Genomic DNA, 20,913 nt, shown 5'->3' with positions numbered 1-20,913 from the left:
CTGCTAGATAAGTGGTGAAACACAGCCAAGCTGGGAGGGGGCTTTGGCTTCACCTGAGTGCTGCCTGTGGGGAACAGAGTTCAGCCAAGTTGAAGGTCTTGCACATAACACTGATATTCTGAATCCTCTTGTAGCCCTTTTCTATCCTTTCAACTTCTTCAATATCATTTTTCAGGTGTGAACACCAGAGAGTACGTTAGGACACAGCTGTGCAACCTATTATCAGCATCCCCGCTGTCAAAAACATCAGGTTCAGGGCTGTGCATAATCGCTCAGCAATTAAGTGGAAACCCTGGTGATGAATTACAACCGAGACCTCACGGGGCTAAACAAATAGCAGCCAATAACTACTGATAAAGCAAATTTCCAGTGTGCTTTTTGAAAAAGCCCCACCCCCCTGCCTGCTCCCTGTCTCTGGGGGAAGCGGCTCTATCTGTGCTATTCCCTGTTCCCATTGGCTTTCCCACTTGGGGATGGGGCTCCTGGGTGCCCCACTGATCCAGGGTATCCCGCCAGTGCCCAAGCAGTGCCTTTACTCTTATTGCTGCCATTATTTGGCAGCCTGCAGCGTTTGCCACTTCTTTCAGTGGGCTCTGACCTGGGCTGGCACTTAACCCTAACCCGAAAGCCAAAGCAAGAAATGGGCAGGTGGGGAGGCAAGCACAACTGGAGGTTTCAGATAGCTGGTCAAAATCTCCATCCCTCAGTTATCCCACCTCAAATGCACCATCCTCCACCCTGCAAACAGGTCTGCACAGGCACTGTCACCACCTGTGCATGAGGAGGTTTTTGCTTTCTGCTTTCCCAAAAGCAATCTACAGTCGTGGAGCTTTTTGGAGAAAATGACCTTTTCCAGTGGCTCTGAGACACTTCTGAGTGGGTTTTTGCCCTCTGCTGGCATTGAATTTTGGGGCGTCTGTTCCCAGCACAGAGCTCCCCGCGTCCCCTGGCTGCGCAGCGAGCGCTTGGCGGAACATCCCAGACGCATGGTTTGCAAGTGAAAATAAGGCTTGTCCGGTGGCCAGCTCCACCCAGAGCAGAAAATCAGAGCTTTTCACTTGGCAGATTGTCGCTGCTGTAATGAAATGTAGCTGTGCTGAAGAGTCCCTGCACGGTGAGCCTGGGGACGGGGCTGGCAGAGCTGGGGCACTGTCTGGGTATGTTGGCGGTGCCTGCGCACCCACTGAGTGCCATCAGGGGCTGAACACTGACAGCACATCTCCTCCTCTTGTAGTGAGTGCCCAGCTCTGCTCCCACAGCAACGATGAAACTCCTGCCGCTTGCTGCGTTCCTCCTGCTCGTCTTGACGGCGCTGGAAGCCAGACCGAAGCCTTCAGGTGAGCTGTGGTGGCTGGGAATTGCCTGTGCAGAGAGGAGTGTGTGTGTAAGGGCAATGAGACCTCCTTGGAGGAAGGCTTGGTGGGACACCGTGCTCTCTGGGGTATCCCCAGAAGGATGCAGGGTTCCATCTGCAGCATGAAGATGGGGATGTGGTGGGGGATAAAGCAAGTCTGGGGTCAGCAGCCTCCATCCTCCCTGGGCAGAGGTGGCCAAATCAGTTTCAGTTTCAAAAGCAGCACCACAGAGAGAGAGAGGAGTATGTCTCAGGGACCTCTGGGCACGGGGGAGCAGCAGAGCTGACAGCCGTGGGCTGGGCATCATCCCAATGGGACGCGCAGTGTTTGCTCACCATTACGGCCAAATTCTCCCAGGCTCAGCTACTCACTAGCCAAGCCAAATATGTTCATTGGCTTTTTGCTCGCTAAACACTCTCGGTTTGCACTGGAAGTTGCACCCATATATCCAAGAGAGGCTCTTTGGCTTAATGCTCTCAATGTGCATGCCTGTAGCAGAGCTTTTCACTGTCTTATTCTTTTCCCTTAAAAAAAAAAAAAAAAAAAGAAAAAAGAAAAAAAAAAAAGAGAAGTTCTGTATTTGGGCAGGAACTGGCAAAGTGCAGTAAAAAACCAGAAACTGTGGGAGGCTGGCGCTGCAGGAGGAACAGAAGAATTGCTGCAGAGGTGAAAACACCATTGCCTAAACCTGTGTCTAAGCCTTGTCAGGGAAGATCCAGACAGAGAGGTGCTTCTGCAGGAGCAGGGCAGCAGAAGCACTTGGGGACGAGGAGACGCTGCCATTCCCCATGGGGATGGTGTCACAGCATGTGTCCTTTCCTGTTGTCCCCAGTCCCACTCTAGCAGGCACCCAGCATAGGTTTATTTGGCAGTGGGAAGGTGCTGCGCTGCCCAGACCTGTCCTTTCCATCCTCTATAAGGAGGATAAGCCAAATGGGATGCCTCAGATTCTTGCAGACAACCACGAGGCTGATCCATCTCCTTGCCCTTCACAGCCCTGAAGTGCAGGACGGGTCCCCTGGACATTGTCTTTGTGATCGACAGCTCCCGCAGCGTGCGTCCCTTTGAGTTTGAGACCATGCGGCGCTTCATGATCGACATCATTGGCAACCTGGACGTGGGTCCCAACGCCACGCGGGTTGGGGTGATCCAGTACTCCAGCCAGGTGCAGAACATCTTCTCCCTCAAGACCTTCTTCACGCGGGCAGAGATGGAGAGAGCCATCAACGGCATCGTACCGCTGGCCCAGGGCACCATGACGGGGTTGGCCATCCAGTACGCCATGAACGTGGCCTTCACCGTGCAGGAGGGCGCACGCCCACCCCACAAGAAAATCCCCCGCATCGCCATCATCGTGACGGATGGACGGCCCCAGGACCGCGTCTCTGAGGTGGCCGCCCATGCGCGGAACGCCGGCATTGAGATCTACGCCGTGGGCATCCAGCGGGCTGACATGAACTCGCTGCGGGCCATGGCCTCACCGCCACTGGAGGAGCACGTCTTCCTGGTGGAGTCCTTCGAGCTGATCCAGCAGTTTGGGAAGCAGTTCCAGGACAAGCTGTGCGGTGGGTGAGATCCACAGCTGTGGTCCTCTTGCCTGCTCCTTGTCAGGCTGGAAGGTGGCATCGTGCAGCCTCATCCAGTAGCTGTCCCCTGGGACACCTTCCCTGTGCTGCAGTGGGATTAAAAGCTTTAAAAGTGTTGCAGGCACATTCTTGTCTTCACCCGTTCCTGGTAGCTCTGCGGTGAGCCAGGATGTAATGGCAACAGTGATGGCAATATGAGCTAGGAAGAAATGTGGAACTGATTTCCCCAGGTATCTGGGGGTAGGTGATGCCTACCAGAGCCCCATCTGCATTTTGACATGCCTTTAGTAGTGGCTGGGAGCTGGGAGGCTGCTTGTGCCTTGGCCTGTGTTATGAGCAGGGCTAACCAGGTATAGGCGTGGGGGTGAGAGTGTGCTCTGCAGCACCCTCTTTCCTGGCAGCACGTTGCCCATTGCCTCCTGGCCCATATCCCAGCTGGATCAGCAGGCTCCTGCTCATAGGGATGTGCAGATACAGCTGCCTGGGCTTCTTTACATCAATGAACAGCATGTTCCAGCTGAGCTCAAGTTTTCATTTAGCTCCAGCTATCAACACTTAATTAATATTGAGTGCTGATTTAGTGTGCAGGTAGACCTGAAAGCTGAGGCTGCTCTGATGCCCTCTCTGCCTTCCAGGGGTAGACATGTGCATGGAACGGGACCACGGATGCCAGCACAGCTGTGTGAGCACCCCCAGCTCCTTCTACTGTGAATGCCACCCTGGCTACCAGCTCAACGTGGATGGAAAGACCTGTTCCCGTAAAAACCCTTTCTAACTCTATCTCTAGCAGTTGCGTGTCTCTTGGAGGGGAGAGCAGGAAGAGGCCCAATAAGGCCAGCAGCAGCTGGGTGCTCCTGGTGCAGGGAGGGCAGGGTGGTGTCAGCTGCACTCTGAGGCTTTCCTTTCCTGTCTCTTGGGGGGCACCGAGGCCGAGGGGTGACAGCATTTGCTTCCCCGCAGCCATCGACGCATGTGCTGACGGCAGGCATGGCTGTGAGCACCACTGCATCAGCACCCGGGGGACGTACTCATGCCGCTGCCGCGCCGGGTATCATCTCAACCAGGACAAGAGGAGCTGCACAAGTAAGGTCATCTCCCTCCCCGCTCCTTCCCTTCATTTTCCCGTTGCTCCTTGCTCAGAAGAGTCTCTCAGTCTCTCACTGGGCTTCCTTTCAGGTTGGATATTAGGAAAAATTTCTTCTCAGAATGAGCGGTGAGGTGTTGGCACAGGTTTTCAAGAAAAAGAGAAATGTGGCACTGAGGGACATGGTCCAGAGCAGTGGGACGGGGGCTGACGGTTGGGTTAGCTGATCTCAGTGGTCTTTCATCCTTAACAATTCTGTGATTCTCTGATCCTTTCCCTCCCCAGTGATTGATTACTGCAGCTTTGGCAACCACAGCTGCCAGCATGACTGTGTGAGCATCCCTGCCGGGCACCGCTGCCGCTGCCGCGATGGCTTCATGCTGCAGCACGACGGCAAGTCCTGCCGCGGTGAGTCCAGCACAGGGCCGCAGGAGGCAGCTGCCATGGCCGTGTCCCCATCTGCTTGGTGGTAACCACCTCTCCATGCCTTGTGTCCCAGCCGTTGACCTCTGCAACGGGGTGGATCACGGCTGCGAGTTCAAGTGTGTGAGCAGTGAAGGTTCGTTCCATTGCGTGTGCCCCGAGGGCCAGCAGCTCCATGCTGATGGGAAGACATGCAACAGTGAGTACTGGGCTTCACACCATGGGGGCTTACCCAAAACTAGCCCACTGTGAGGGGATCTCTGTGGGTGGATAAGGGCTTGTGTCCTCAGAGGAAGAGCCAACAGGGTTTTGGGAAAAGGTTGAGGACACTGCAGGTGGCTGTGCTGCCATTCAACAAGACCTGGGCAGATTGGTGAGTTGGGCGGGCAGGAACAGGATGAGGTGTAGCAAGAGCAAGCGTAGGGGCCTGCATCTGGGCAGGAATAACTGCACACATCAGTACAGGTTAAAGGCAGACCTGCTGCAAAGGAGCTGTGAGGAGAAGGCCCTGGATTTCCTGTGGCCAACAGGGTGGCTATGAGCCAGCAATGTGTCCTTCTGGCCAAGAAGGCCAATGGTACCCTGAGATGCATTGAAATGAGTGCAGCCAGTAGGGTGAGGGAGGTGATCCTCCCCTCTACTCTGCCCTGGGACACTTCCAAGCCTCACCCCAGTCCATGTGGGATCCTGCACATCCCCTCTCACCATCCCGTATCCCTGCAGAGTGTGGGGCCGGGCACGTTGACCTAGTGATGGTGATCGATGGCTCCAAGAGTGTCCGGCCCCAGAACTTCGAGCTGGTGAAGCAGTTTGTGAACCGCATTGTGGATCTACTGGAAGTGTCCCCTGATGGCACACATGTGGGGCTGGTGCAGTACTCCAGTCGTGTCCGCACTGAGTTCCCCCTCAACAAGTACCACAGTGCAGAGGAGATCAAGGAGGCGGTGATGAAGATGGAGTACATGGAGAAGGGCACCATGACAGGCTTGGCCCTCAAGCACATGGTAGAGCACAGCTTCTCTGAACTGGAAGGGGCCAGGCCACTCACCTACAACGTGCCCAGGATCGGGCTCGTCTTCACGGATGGACGCTCCCAGGATGACATCTCAGAGTGGGCACAGAGAGCTAAAGAGTCAGGTGAGGAGTCCAACCCACAGAGCTTCAGGCATCCAAGTTTGGTTCCTCGGGTGGTTGGCTCCTGGGAGGTGGGTTTTTGCTGCCCCAATCCCTGCCTTGCTCAGTCTTGCTTGCTCCAGGATTGCTTGATGCTGGGCAGCAGGCACTGTGCTGAGGATCTGCCCTTGCCCTGCAGGTATTGTCATGTTCGCTGTGGGTGTCGGCAAGGCAGTGGAAGAGGAACTGAGAGCCATCGCCTCTGAGCCGGTGGAGCAGCACTTCTCCTACTCGGCAGACTTCACCACCATGACCAACCTCGTGGAGAACTTCAAGCTGAACATCTGCCCAGGTGAGTATCCCAGCCAGCAGCCTGCCTCTGCCCACAGAGCCCGTCAGCCCGTGGCATGTTCATCGGGATGATGCTGGTGGGGACAGTCAGAGGCACCAACCCGAGCTGGGCGCTTCCCCAGGGCCGAGATAGCTGGTATAACGCCCCACCGATCCATCCCTCTGTTGTAAATAGTGAAGTGGGGCTCAGGGAGGGATTTGGAAGGGAAGCTGGAGATGGGGTTAATGCAAAAGGACTGCAAGGATAAGGGGCTTATGTCGGGGAGGATGTGAGCAGAGCCTGCTGTGCGTGTTCTGAGCATCCCCAAATCCCTCCAACACAGAGGAGGGCAGAGGGGAGACGGAGATCCGCAGCCCATGTGAGTGCGAGGCGCTGGTGCAGTTCCAGACAAACACCGTGGCCATCCTGCAGAGCTTGACTGAGAGAAATATCCTTTGAGTGCTGCATGGGCTCACTGGGGAGGGGAGGTGGGGGGACTGCATCCAAATCCAAGCTGGAGGAGGCATGGGGGCCAGCATCAAGGATGGGCTCCATCCTGGGAGCTCAGTCCCTTCTGAGTTCTCCAAGGTGAGGGGCTGGCAGGTGCAGGTAAGGCTCACTTTGTGCTTGCTTTGGGCACATCTCTCGCTCTTTGCTCAGCTCCCAGTTTTCTTAGCACACACACTTGCTCAGATGACAGCCAGACTGGAAGCCCTGGAGAAGCAGATTGCCCTCAAGAAGTGATCCTTGCAGCAGGTCACAGGGCTCAGAGGGGACCTACAGTAGCTACGTGGCATTGTTATTGATAGATTATGTAAAGCATCATTGCTTGTTCTTTATCACAAAATCCCAAGGGGATGTGGAGTGTATGAAAAAAAAAAATCTTTAAAAAAAAGGGGGAAAAAGAACTCGAGCAAAAGCCCTACTGCGAAGCAAATGGGTTCAGCCCTCGTCATTGCCTCGTCCCTCCAGCCTGGCTGGTCTGGGGCAAGGTGGGCAAGGTTTGGAAGAGGAGTCGTGACACAGCTCCTGATGCAGCTGGGATGGGCAGCAGCCCCTGCACCGTTCCCTGCGCTGCTTTGCATGAGGAAACCCAGCAGTGACAGCACCCAGAGAGCTGCTGCGGGCAGGATGAGGCTGTGCAGCAGGACTGCATGTGGGCTGAGTGCTCCCCGGCCCCACAGCCGTGGGGGTGCAGCCCATGGGAGAGCAGGCAGCAGGATCCCCTCATCCCTGTTTTGGCAGAATTCTTCTAGAATCGATCATTATCTTCTTTTATTGGGTTGGGGTTTTTTTTAATCACGTAGCAAAATGGTAATAATTCTCCCTATAAATATCTACGTGTGTGTGTATATATATATTTTATTGTGAGAGCAGGGTAGTGCTATTTTTAAACCCTTATTTTATATATGGAAATTTCTATCCTGACAATAAACACCCTGGAGATTTGTAGGACACGTCTTGCTCCTTTTTGCTGGGCTGCAGGGCCCTACAATTCCTTGTGCCCGACTAGGGTCCCCCACCTTCTGCCTCTGCACGTCCTCTGGGAAGATCCTTGCTCTATGAGCATCACTCAGGCTGGACCCCCACTGAGGACAAGGATGGGTGTCGCTGAGCCGGAGGTTTGATCCTAATGCCACGCACCGTCGAGATGATGGGAGCAGCTCCCTGAGGAAAGAAGCAGTAACCCCCTGCGCTGGGATGTGGGGGACAGCAGGGCAGAGCAAAGCCCCGTTAGGGCAGCGGCTGGGCAGTCCCGCACAGCGCCAATAGCGGCATCACTAGATGGCACCAGACACCGGCGCTGCCGAGGGGTGCGGGATGGGGCGTCCTTTCTCATGGGCACCTGTGAGCTGGGGGGGGAGGGATGGAGCTCCAGCCGGAAAGCACCGCATCGCCCTAAGAAGAGGACAGGCTGCAGGGCGAAGCTACCCCTGAGGGGCTCTGTGCATCCTCGTACAGCCGGGACGTCACCTCCATGCCCAGAGCCTGGAGCGAATGGGGAGTGCAGCACTGCCCTCTCCCCCCCCAGCGGCTGCCCGACTCCCAAAGATGGTTTCAAAAGTGATCAAGGGCTTGTATCTCTCATTAAAAGCGCTAAATTAGCGGTGCACATCCCAGAACGCCTGTTTGGGTTGGCTGACTCCTTCCCGCTTGTTTAACAAATGACTTTACAAAGAGCTGAATGTAACCACAGAGTCATTAGGGGAAGCGGGTAATAATTAACAGATACCCAGACAGTTCAAGAGCAGTCCCTGTGGCACATGGAGACACGATAGATGGGAAGTCGGAGTGGGAAGAGGGCGCAATGAGACACCCACAGGGTGAAGGCTGGGCAGGGGGCACAGGGGGACGGTGCCCTCTTTTTCCTGGGCTTTGCCCAGAGCATTGCAAAACCCAGGGCTGCCCCAGGCTGCGTTTGTGGGAACACAGCTGGCTGAGAGCTGTGTGCTTGGCTATGGGGGGAGTGGAAGGGGGGGCACCCCCCTGACTATTCCCTGTGCCCACTTCCAGCACAGCTGGGTTCTGCACGCTGCAAGAGTCCAAGGAAAAGCTTCGGGAACCATTGCACAAGGTAAGAGGGACGTTACTCAATTTCCTACCAGAGTCAATTTCCCATTGCCCAAGAGCACCCAAAGAAAACAGCTGTGCTTGGAGCAAGGGTGCAACCTCCTCACGCAGGAGAGATATTGTCTGTCCCCAGTAAAGCCCCAGGAGGGAGCTCAGCAGGTCACCATCATGTCTTAACCTGGAGAATGGTGTGAGTGCAGCAGGGCACCCCACCACTGCCCAGGGGCTGCTCAGGGGCTGTTCCCCCAACCCCCGCTCAGGTGCAGCCTCATAGCACAGTTGTGCAATGCAGCAGCTTTTCTTTTTGAGCAATTGAACAATCAATGTGTGTCTTATGCAAAAGGCTTCCAGAAAACATAATGCAACAGCAGAGGAAAAAGGCACAAACACACCCTCCCAGCTTCCCCCCCCCCCCCCCATCCTGTCCCCAAGCACTTAAATGCCGCTGCCCCCCAGCAAGATACGCTCGCACCTCTCAGGAGAAACAGCAGCATGAAGACTGTGCCTGCCCTCCTGCTCGTGGGGATGCTCGTCCTTTGGGCTGAGCTGCCATCAGGTACGATATGCCCAGGGGCAGGGGACTGATTGCAGCAGCAAGCCATCCCTGCTTTGCTGCAGGGGTTGCTGCAAAAGAGCAGCTCCTCCTTGTGCTTAAGGAGGAGTGGGTAGCAACTACATCACCTGCATCATCAAGGGGAAAACGTCCCCTTGGAGCCCTCCCCGGGGTCTCAGCTGCAGCAAACCTCCCTGTGCTCCTGCAGGCACTGCCTGGTCCTGCCCTGAGGTCCGCATCACCTGCGCCATGGTCAACCCGAGGAACGACTGCTACAGCGACCGGCAGTGCCCGCGTGGCAAGAAGTGCTGCAAGACCTTCTGTGGGCGGCGATGCATCTCGCGCATCAACCTGACCTACGGTACTGTCACCTCCACGGCCACCTCGGGGCGCTGGGGCTGCAATGGCCGTGGCTCTGGGCAGGGAGCTCGGGCTGTTGGGGTAAGCCAGCATTATCTCTTTGCTCTCTCTCCCCTTTCCCCAGTGTGAGCTGCTGCTCCCAGCATAGCCAGAGAGTGCCTGTGTCCCCGTGCCATCTCCAGCCCCATGCACCTGCAGAAGGACCGCCAGCTCGCAGGGGACAGGGACAGCTTCATGCTCACACTCTGAGATCTTCTCTGCTGCTATGTGCCATCTTTTCACCCTCTTCCATCATCCGCTGCTGTTACAACAAATAAAAGCTTGTCCCAGGAGCACCGGTGTGCAGTTCCCTTCTTCCCCTCCCTGCCTCTCGTGGCCCATCCCAGCACACGTCCCCAGGTGCACCAGAGCTGTGGGATGAGGAGTGGGACCAGTGCTCTGGGATGGGGGTGCAGCACCCAGAAAATGGCAGGGGCACACTCCCACTGCACAGTGCTGGTGGAGGATACAAACACCAGATGACGAGCTCACCAACTAAACTCAGGTGGGAAATAGATCATCACTCACCCCCAGTACTGAGTCCTCCCATGGAGATGCCCCCTTGCACCAAATGTACCATGAAGTGGGAAGCACCGTGTCCTGCACGCTATGGGGCACAGCACAGAGCCCCAGCGCTGCACCCAGGCTGGCACAGTGACACAAACAGGCCAGCGTGATGGCACACGTGATGGCATGTCCCATTAGTCACAGTTCCCAGCTCCCTTCCTCCAGCAGCACCAGCTATTATCAGCTATTAAGCAGGCATTTCCATACAGCTGGCTAATTTGATAACGCTGCAATTATCCTGGTTTGTTAACAAGATTAAATCGCTAATTAGTTTGATTAAGCGCAGCACTCCAGGCGTGGGGTGCCTCCAGCTGCCCATCCTGCGGGGACAGAGGAAAGGTGACAGCACAGGAGTGCTTAATTCCCCTGCAAGCTGCCCTCTGGAACATGCAGGCCTGGGTGTGTGTCTGTGAGAGCCCTTCCTCCAGCCTTTGTCACCGCTGCCACCCGGCTGGGCAGCAGCAGGTGGTGATGGTGGCCTGAGGAGGGGCTGAGGAGCACTGTGTGGGACTCACAGCTCTAGGACCTCTGACTGGGGTCTGAATACAGAGCGGGTTGGTGCTCTGCAGTTACATGAGACCTTTCCAAAGAATGATTCTGACCCATCTGAGAGGAGCAGCTTTGCAAGGGAAGGAGGTTTAACAGCCGTAGTCCCACAGGATGCAGCTGCCACATGGAACCCAAGGAAGGAAATCCCTAGGCTGAGAGGACTGTCTGCTATGTGTGGAGAGCAGCTGGGGATGAGCAAGAATGAATCAGTGCCACCCCAGTCCCTGCATATAATAAATACAGCTCTGCAGAGAAATAAAGCATCCTCCCTGCTGAAGGCCGACCCATGCACACACTCTCCCTGCTCTGCCTCTCACAAAATGAGCGCCCCATTTGAGGTTCAGGAAAGGATGAGCCCAATGCTGAAGCTGGTCTGCGGGCAGTGCTGTCCACCGAGCGAGGTGAGGAGGTTCCCCCATAGCAGAGCACAGCTCCTGTCAGCACCAGCACAGGGATTCCCACAGCCCTGCCCGTGCCAAGGCACACGCAGCTGCTCCTTCCCCTGACGGCTATGTAGGTTAATGGCATGCAATGTGATTGCGAGACACAGGAAACCGCAAAGCTCTGTCAATATTTAGCTTTTGCACATTTGGCTAATTAGGAAGCAACCTGTGATTCCCTCCGAAGGAGGAGCGGCTGCTCCACTCACCCCCATCGCTCTGAGTGCTCCCACTCCGCATGGGATGGACGTCACCTCCTTATTTCTGGAGTTCTCTGTGGTCCCGAACCGCAGTGCCCAGGCTCTGGATGTCAGAAATCATTACACTAAATACAGCTTCATGCATGATTCATGAGGCATGGCTCCACGTCCATCAGGGTGAAAGCAGAGCGTGGTCCCAACACACACAGAGCCCACATGGGCAGACACCAAACGCAGGCAATGGGCCGATGCCTGCTGGTACCTTTCTGCTTTGGGAGCTGCTGCAACTCACATTGCTAATGAGCGTGGGCAGCTGGCACAGCAGCTGGGAGCAGCCCCAGAGATGCAGTGAGCACAGCCAGCTCAGGGCTGATGGAGCCATCTCCTGGCTCAGTACAGCCTCTGAAAGTAGAGGAATGGTTCTTCTGAAATGCCATCAGGAGGATCCTTCCAGCTGCAGAGTGAGAGGCACGGGTGCCACGCTGCAGCAGCAGGGATCATCCTGGGTCACAATGCTTCTACCATCACTCCAGACCTCTGGAGATCAGGGAGATGCATCACCTCTTTGTGCCTGGATCTGGCAGCGAACACAGTCCCTGGGCTGTGAAAGACAAGCAACAAGTGAAGGCTGCCCTCGGTGTGGTGATGGTGATGGAAGCAAAAGATGGAGCAGCACAGTGCAGGGATGTGTCCTGGGTGCAGCACCAGGTGCAGAGATGCTGGAAGGTGAGGTTGGAGGTGGTGAGCATCCTCCAGGTGTATTGAAGACAGTAAATCCCTTTTAATTAAAGCAGCTCTGCTAACACACTGTACCCAGTTATATTTCCCCCCTATATTTTAATTTCTTGCTACGTCAGCTATTAAATAACAACAACAAAAGAAAAAAAGAGCAGGAGGAAGAAAGAAGCAGAGCTGACACGGGATGAGTCACTGCAGCACAGAGATGGCTGCTGGCTCCACTCACTGTGCAGCACAGAGCGTGGCACATGGCTGCGTCCCTTGGCCCCGCGTGGAGCATCGCCGAATGGTTATGGACAGACCCCCCCCGGCAGCAGCGGGAGGAGGGCCACCTTTGAGAGAGGCAGGAGGGGAGACGTGAAGGAGGGGATGGCGTTTCCAGCTGACCTGATTTCTTCACGTTTCCCTGCGCACATCACTGTGAGTTAGCTCAGGAGCAATGCTGGTCGCTGGGGCCGTGGGAGCTGCATCCCGTGGCGTGGTCACACCGATGGTGCTGTGAGCACGGCCCTGTGCTGGGGAACAGCCTGGAAACGGGAGTCCTTCCATCCCTCCCCAGCTTCTGGGTGTTAGAAGGAGATTGGAGCTGGCTGATGGGAGAACCGGTCCTTCTGCAGCAGGGTTTGTGCAATGGAGGACAGTGCACCTGCCCCTTGTGCTGCAGCAAAGCTGGAGGGATGGCAGCGATGCCAGAACCAAACCAGGAGAGGTCGGGAGGTGAGCAGTCCCAGGCAGGGAGCAGAGTGCAGGGGCATGCAGGGCTGCCCAATGCCTTTTCCCTGCTGCTGGCACAGCCATACAGGGAGACAGGTCTGGGTCTTCCCAGTGGCACAGCACAAATAGGGCTGTGGAGGAGCATTGGCAGTATGTGTAGGCTGCCCAGAGTGTGCGCTGAGCACGTCCCACGGTGAGCCCACAGCTTCTCGAAGGCAGTGCTCTCTCCCAGAAGAACAGAAGGGGAAAACCAATTCCCCCTGGTGGCAGAGCAGATGCATGGGAATGGCGTTCCAAAGACTCCACGGCATCGCCCCACAGCATCATCCCACAGTATCTCCCTGCAGCCAGGCAGGGAGCAGCGTGCAAGCAGCCAGTGGCGGCGTTCATCTCGTAGCTCAGCCATCCCTAATTGCCATCAAAATGAACGCTTCTTGCTTCGTGTCACAGAACAGAAGAATTTTCCTCACTTGGGTATTTTTTCCGATTTTTTTTTTTTTCCCAGGCGTCCCTCAAAGTCTCCTCTTCCCCCCCTCCCTCCCTCCGTCGCCTCCTTCCCATGTAAACAAGCGCTGGGCGCACACAGCCTGACACATCACACACATGGCAGCCCGCTGACGGCCCCGCAGCGCTGCCTGGCGCAGGGACGGCGCTGGCACGGCCACGGGAGGCGGGCACACGGCGAGGGGAAGGATGCTCTCCCCACAGAGCAGATCCTGCACGGCTCCGTGCACACCCAGAGAGAGCTGAAGGCCTGCAGAGTGCTGCAAGCTGAAAGGATGGACGCGGTGTGAAGCTTCGCCTTGTGCTGCTCCAACACGGCTGCGATGAGACATGGCCACGCGGCCCCAACCGGCGCCCGGCCGAGGGCTCAGCTCACCGCCCTGCCATCTCCCCGCCCTGCCAGCTGGCTCCTGGGGCAGTTCGGGTGCTCGCCCTGCCGTGCCGGAGTGCCCACAGGTGGCCCAGTGATCTGAGTGCAGCGTGTGCCATGCCCGGGGCTCACCCCGTTTGCCCACCTCCGACACGGAGACAGCCGGGAGCCCAGTGCCCGGGGTGTCTCAGCCTGGGGGGGCTGCCCTGGTGCCCCACACGAGCCTCGTGGCAAGGAGGAGGATGGAGCCGGATGATGTGATGGGATCCCAGGAAGGCCGAGGCTCAACGCCTGCAAGGCGTGGAGGGGCACGCTGATTTGGAGGTCCTTGCCCACCTCAACAGCTTGCTCTGAGCACTTTGAGCAGGTAAGGACATGGGATGGGGTACTTATCCTTGGCCACGGCTCCCATTCTGTCCCGCTGCCAGCCCTGTCCCTGTCCCTGTGCGTCTGTCAGGGAGAAACTGCCCGCTCACTCCGGAGCTGTTCCAATTAGCAAGCCGGTTTTGCCAAAAATCGGGTTCCCCCCGGCGTGCAGAACCAGCTCACGCCCGTCTCCAGCTTTCCCAGGGGTACAGGGGGGGAATTCCCCAGAGCCCCCCTCCATCTTTTCCCCCGCTCGGAGCACAGCAGCTCGGGCGGGCGGGGCCGGAGGGCGGCACCCCGCTGTAGGGGAAGGACGGGGGGCGGCGGGGCGGCCCCCCCGGCCCGCGGAGCTGCCGCCGGCCCCGCAGGGCTCCGCAGGGCTCCGCGCCGGGCGCGCACGTTGCGGCGGGGGCGGCACCGAGGGCAGGTGAGAGCGGAGCCGGGCCGGGCTTCGGCTGCGGGTGCGGCATCGCGGGGAGCGGGAGATCGGCAATGCAGGGAGCAGCGGGGACCGGGCAGCCGCATCCCGGGGAGCTGCGGGGAGCGGCACGCCGGGGCTCCGGCATCCTGGGGTGAGCGGGGAAGGGAGCGGTGGGTGAGCGGGGTGTGCCGGCGTCATCATTCTGGGTTCCTGCTGGGAGCCGGAGATCGGGAATACCTCTCCCGGTCCCTCTGCAGGCGGCGGTAGGGGAGCCCCTCACACCGAAGGGCTTTCTCTTCACTTCCCCCCCCCCCAAGAAGCTCTGGGGCCCGGGTTCCACACCCCGGATCTGTGTGCCTGCTGCCCAAAACCAGGGAGCGGAGGGTGGCACAGGGCAGCGCATCGTCTGCAGCAGCGCTAGGCTGCCAGCTCTGAGCAGACATCGGAGCGGTTGGTAGCCCCTCACCCCAGAGAAGGCAGGGAATCCCCCCTCCATCTGCCTCCCATCCCTGGGCACTTCGGTGGCCTCTCAGCGTGCAGCAGGAGCTCACTCTTTGTGTTTCCCAGCCGTGGGAAAACCCCTTCCATGCTCTCCCCTCCCCGTGTCCCCCAGGCAAACCGGCCAAGGACAGGCGTGCTGCCGAGCATCCTCTGCTCAGCAGGCATGGGGATGCTCAGTGACAGTGACAGGTATGGGGCACTTCTCCATGATGGGTAAAGCAGTGCCTCCCCAGTGTTGCCCAAGCTGTCCCCGGTGCTGAGGACAGGATCTCAGCCCCACAGTGCCCCCAGCCCTGCCCCATGGGCACCCCACTGCCAGCACACCTGGGGCAAAGGGGTGCATAGGGCTGGGCTGCAGCTGGGGCTGAAGGTTTTCCTCCACTCTGTGTTCCCAATGGCTCCTCTGAGACACGCCGCTGGGAAGCCGTGCTGAGCGGTGAGTACAGGGCTTTTTATTTGGACTGTTAATCTAAATCCATTGTACCTGTTTGGAAAACCCCCTCGTGCAGTACTCCCTGCGCTCACCGCATCCTCCTTTGTAAATCTATGAGCATCTCTCTTCCCGCCCCCCTGGGTCCCCTCTGCCAGTTGGAATACGTGTACAGAACTTCCACTGGAAAGCCTTTCAGAAAAAAAAAAAACCAACACGTTGTCAAGGGAAACTCCTCTAGCATTTCTCACAGATAGACTCAATCTGCTTTTATACTTAATTTTTGCTGTCATAAATGGACGTATTAGAGATATTTTTTCTCTACAAGGTATGTATTCAAGTGAATGCCCCAATTCATGCTGGGCTCATGCAATTCCAATAGCTGCTCCTTAAAACAGCTTACAGTGTATTTCCAAGTGTAGCAGGAAGAAACTGGCTTAATCTGTTCCATCATTTACAGAGACAGCAGCGTAACTAAAAGGGAAATTTGCAAATTCACATTACTCCAGACAGACGCATTTGTATTCTCTGCCGTTGTGCCTTTGCAAAGAAACACACCCGACCTTCCCCATCCTTTTGCAGCAGAGAGCCCCGCAGACACCATGAGGTGTCGGTGATCCAACAGGGAGATCACGCAGCGCTGGGTCCAAACCCAGCCCTGAGGCTCAGCTCAGCTCCTCACCACTAAGTTAGAGAACTCCTAATTGCTGCCTTAGATTCCTAGATGAAAGCGAGATGTGGGCAGAAATCATTTGCTCTGTGCAGAAACAAACATTGGACAGGAGAATCTCCACTGGAGAACCTCGTGCTGCACCCTCAGCTGCGCTCAGCCCCATCCCACCCCATCGGGGGCCGTTCTTCAGGGCTCTGCTACCTCCTCTCACCTGCTCTGCTCTGAGCTCCACGTTCAGTCACAGAGGAGCCCCCAGAGGCCGCCCAAAGCAGCAGATGTACTGAGGGAAATGTGGTTGTGGAGACTGAGAGCAAACCCGGCGCCAGGTCTGTGGGGCTGCACTCTGCCAGCTCCGCCACCTGCAAACAGCAGCACTTGAGCACATAAGGTGAGTGGCATCTGTTCTCAAGGTGACTTGGATGGCAAGCAGCATTTATCTTCTTGATTTAAACCTCGGGTCAGGATGGGTAAATGTACTTTAGGGTGTGGGGATGCTGCTCTCCATTGGGGATCTGCCTCTCTGTGGCAAATGGCATTGCTGCTGTGCAAAAAAGCAGGGCTCCCCAAAACCTGCAAAATGTCAGAACACTGAAATCAGAACTTCACGTTTTGATCCCTCCCGACAGACAGGTTCTTATTTCAGGGTCATCAGTGATTCTGAGTCACGTCCCTGTTATGTTTCAGCACTATAAAAATAAATGGTAATATTTCACACGGCAGGACAGACACGTACGAACACAGCAGGCAGGTGCGTTGTGTTGGCACTTGTGCCGTGGAAATTCCCCACTCGTTTCCCCCAGCAGCACCAAAGAACGAAGCCCAGAGCCACATCCCATTCCCCACTCCCTGCACCCCCTCCATCCCACCCCTCTGCATCTCCCCTGCAGGTGGAGGGCTTCCCGCTCTGCCGATCATGGTCAACAAGACCTTAACGTACTGGGGTGCCGCCTTCGAGGAGGACCTTATCAACATCAACGTGGGAGGGCTGCGGCGGCGGCTGAGCCCCAGCGCTCTCTCCAAGTTCCCTGACACGCGCCTGGGCCGCCTGCTGTCCTGTGACTCGGAGGAGTCCATCCTGCAGCTCTGCGATGACTACGATGTGAGCGCACGGGAGTTCTACTTCGACCGCAACCCCGGCTTCTTCCTCTACGTGCTGCACTTCTACCAGACGGGCAAGCTGCACGTGATGGACGAGCTGTGCGTCTTCTCCTTCTGCCAGGAGATCGAGTACTGGGGCATCAACGAGTTCTTCCTGGACTCGTGCTGCAGCTACCGCTACCACGAGCGCAAGCTGGAGGGCCGGCACCACACCTGGGATGAGGAGAGCGAGGTGAGCAGCGTGGACACGTCGCCCGATGAGATCTCAGACATCAACCACGAGCTGCTGCGCTACAGCACGCTGCGCTGCGGCACGGCGCGCAAGCGGCTCTGGCTCACCATGGAGAACCCCGGCTACTCCATCCCCAGCAAGCTGTTCAGTTTTGTGTCCATCAGCGTGGTGCTGGTGTCCATCGCCACCATGTGCATCCACAGCATGCCCGAGTACCAGCGGGTGGACGAGAGCGGCGCCGTGCTCGACGAGCCCGTCCTGCACAAACTGGAGTACTTCTGCATCTCCTGGTTCACCTTCGAGGTGTCCTCCCGCCTCCTGCTCTCCCCCAACCCCAAGAAGTTCTTCAAGCACCCGCTCAACCTCATCGACATCGTCTCGGTGCTGCCCTTCTACTTCACGCTGCTGGTGGACGTGACGGCGGGCAGCGACTCGGAGCTGGGCAACCTGGGCAAGGTGGTGCAGGTCTTCCGGCTGATGCGCATCTTCCGCGTGCTGAAGCTGGCGCGGCACTCCACCGGGCTGCGGTCGCTGGGAGCCACTCTGAAGGTAAGCTGGCCATCTCCCAGCTGTGAGGGAAGGACACTGAGTGAATCCTCCTTCTACACAGAGCCAAGGCTTGCAGAGGGCCAGTGTAGGAGCAGGGTGCTGGCACGCTGGAAGGCAGCACTCATGCAGGTCTGGTGAGACAGGGCCCTCATCTCCCATGTCATGCCCTCTTGTGATAAAAGATGAAGCATGAAGGCACTGAGCCCCACACCACCTGTCACTGCACCTCCATCACTGCAGCTCAGGCACCTTGTCTGGTCTCTGCTGTCCCCACTGCCCCTTCCTCATCCATTCCCTCTGAGCTGATGTACCAACGGAGGGTGAAGCTGCCCCTTTCCCTCCCTGCACTCACAAAGGAACTCCAGCTAGATACAGAGGCCAATTAAACCCAGGCTGATTTTCTCTCCTTCTTGTTGATCACTCCAAAACAAACCCCAAAGCCAGCCCTTGAAGAGGGCCAAGCAGAGCAGCACAGGCTTGAGCTGTGCACGGGGAGCACAGATCAAAAGCAGCCAGCTGGGACTCACGATGGGGCACCAATGGCACAGGGCATCCTGCCACTGGCAGGCATGGGAGCAAGGGCTGGATTCATGGGGAGAAGCAGCCCCTGAATAGGGCTGGGGAGGAGAATGAAGTCCTGGGAGCATTGTTTGCAACGCAGATGCCTGCAGCATATTTGTATCTGACAACTCACTTTGGAAGAGCAATTAGCAAGTGAAAACCACACATAAAACTGCTTACAGAATTTAAATAAAATTGCACATGCGGGAAAGACTGAGCCCTCTCTGCACTCCACATAAGTGCAATGAGGCTGTCCAGCCCACCTGCACGTCACCAAGGTGCAGGAGCAGCACTGTTCGGCTCTGCCCACCAACCCCACAGTGATGTGATGGAGTGCCATTTCTCAGGGACCCCAAGCCAGCTGCAGCCAGGGTGGACACAGACAGAGCTGATGCAGCAGCTTGGTGCTGGGACTCACTGGGCACGAAAATGACAACATGGTGTTAATCATAATTTAGTTCTTACTGCATAAAGCAGCAGCAGAGGAACAAAGCCTGCTCACAGCCAGGGAGCGGATGGCTCTGGCACGGCGAGGAGCCGTTCACTGCCACCAAAGTGCCAGCAGAGGGATTGCTGCCATTTGTGCATCGTAAGCTCTGAGCGGTCTTCAGACCACCTGGGGTTTGATCCAGGGTCTATTGAATTTGACAGGAGCCATCCCCGTCCCCCTCCCTACTGGGCACCAGGTGCAGGGTTGGTGCCACTGGCACTGGGCAGTCTGGGCTCTGGGGAAACACGTGGGTTGTCATATGTCCCTTTGGTGGCCTGGACATGAAGGTGGCAGAGCTGGAGCTGCACATCTCAGAGGGGATCTGCGTCACCTAGATGGGACATGTGTCACTATGGGCTTGGTTACCATGCTGGTACTCTGGCTGGGTTCAATCCAGGCTCTTTGCTTCATTTTTCTTCCACTGCACCATGTGCTTGCAGCAGGGGAAAATAGCCTGCCTTCCCCTCACCTCTGTCCTCCAACACATCCCAGGGCCGTAACTGATGCTCTTTAAAGATTCATGGGGTTATGTGGCTGGGACCTGCAGACACGCTGCTGAGCTCCAGCCCAGAGCATTTTTCTCAGCAACCTGACATGTCTGTGAAGCTCGGTGCTCTTCGTCCTTCCCTGGGAGCAGCCCCAGATACTGCTGTGGGGCTTTTGCAAATAACATACCTTTAGAACTCTGATTCCTTTTCCCTAAAAGATGAAGAGCAAGTCAGCAGATAAGCAGGCAAAAAGAGCCAAGAAATCCACCTGTGACGCCCAGAAAGGGAGCGAACTGCAGCGCTCCTGCTCTGCCCCAGCCCTGTTCCAGCTTCACTGCCCACATTCCCGGGCTCAAACCTGTGTGCTGCCTCTGGATCCCACCCTGTGCACTCCTACGTCCCACTGCCACCACCCTGAGTCCCCATCTGCGAGCTCAGATGTTCCCCAGGGCCCCATGGAAATGGGTCCTGGGCCCAGCCCAGGGGATGTTCAACCCTGCAGGGACGCACCTTTCTTGCCTATAGGCAGGCAGGTGCTGGGTGATGCTACCTACAGGATTTGGGACCGCAGAGTGGCAGAACTCAATGCCCTACATGTATTCATTTTCACTCACTGTACTCTGCTTTGCCTTCCAGCACAGCTACCGGGAGGTGGGGATTCTGCTGCTCTACCTGGCTGTGGGGGTGTCTGTCTTCTCCGGCATAGCCTACACCGCAGAGAAGGAGGAGGATGTTGGCTTTGACACCATCCCGGCATGCTGGTGGTGGGGCACAGTCAGCATGACCACGGTGGGGTACGGTGACGTGGTGCCCGTCACTGTGGCAGGGAAGCTGGCTGCCTCAGGCTGCATCCTGGGCGGCATCCTGGTTGTGGCACTGCCCATCACCATCATCTTCAACAAGTTCTCCCACTTCTACCGCAAGCAAAAGGCACTGGAGGCCGCCGTGAGGAACAGTGAGAAGAAGCAGCCCGAGGAGCTGGAGAGCGAGCAGGACTCAGAGGTGCTGAGCGAGAGCTCCCTGGGGAGGGGCAGCCCCGACCGCCGCAGTCTCACACCCGGTGCCCTCCCCGCTCCCTGAGTCCCGTGCAAAGGACAGGGGGTCCGGGTCGGTGCAGAATGAGCCCAGGAGGAACGGTGGTGCCTGGTTGTGGGACCCACTCTGCAGCAGGACTGGCTGGCCGTGGCCCTCCTCGCATTGCAGGTGTCCCCATCCCTGTCCATGGGGCTCCCGCATTCCCTCCAGAGGAGCGGCTGCTGCAGATGCTGGCACCCAGCCCACGCAGCACAGAGCCTGCCGAGGGCTGCCGGGGCATGGGGAACACTGCTGGACACAGAGCAGCTGCCTCTGCTGTGTCCGTGTGCCCCTGACTCCTGGTGCAGGAGGAGCTGGGGCTGCAGCCCTTCTGCAGGAGGGAGCAGCCTTGCCGTGACCCCCTGCACGTTCCTGCAGAGGGAACCTTGCACTGCTCCTCACCAGCTCCTGCCTGACCCCTCACAGCCAGGCATTGGGGCACCCCCATCCCATCTGGCTCCCCACCTGGCTGCGCACATCTCAGCACAGCATCAATTCCCTCAGCAACGTGCACCCTGCAGCCACCCGACCAG

General features: G+C 57.3%; 2 protein-coding genes across 2 annotated transcripts; both read left to right on the top strand.

Moving 5' to 3' along the window:
* Positions 1-1,264: 1,264 nt before the first annotated feature.
* Positions 1,265-6,636, top strand: MATN4 (matrilin 4; the record flags this gene model as incomplete). The annotated part of the gene is made up of 10 exons (XM_079543593.1): positions 1,265-1,337; positions 2,351-2,920; positions 3,577-3,699; positions 3,902-4,024; positions 4,311-4,433; positions 4,525-4,647; positions 5,172-5,585; positions 5,761-5,913; positions 6,236-6,340; positions 6,569-6,636. 10 exons carry the CDS (start codon positions 1,265-1,267, stop codon positions 6,634-6,636), a joined length of 1,875 nt encoding a protein of 624 aa, XP_079399719.1.
* A 10,156-nt stretch (positions 6,637-16,792) lies between these two features.
* KCNS1 (potassium voltage-gated channel modifier subfamily S member 1) lies at positions 16,793-20,386 on the top strand (the record flags this gene model as incomplete). Its single annotated transcript, XM_079543549.1, has 2 exons — positions 16,793-17,767; positions 19,943-20,386. Exons 1-2 carry the CDS (start codon positions 16,802-16,804, stop codon positions 20,384-20,386), a joined length of 1,410 nt encoding a protein of 469 aa, XP_079399675.1. The 5' UTR covers positions 16,793-16,801.
* Between the last annotated feature and the right edge of the window lie 527 nt (positions 20,387-20,913).

Source organism: Tetrao urogallus (assembly GCF_951394365.1).
Source record: "Tetrao urogallus genome assembly, chromosome: 16".
Lineage (NCBI taxonomy): Eukaryota > Metazoa > Chordata > Aves > Galliformes > Phasianidae > Tetrao > Tetrao urogallus.
Note: the sequence above shows the minus strand (reverse complement) of the source record. Positions and strands in the feature narration are given on the sequence as shown.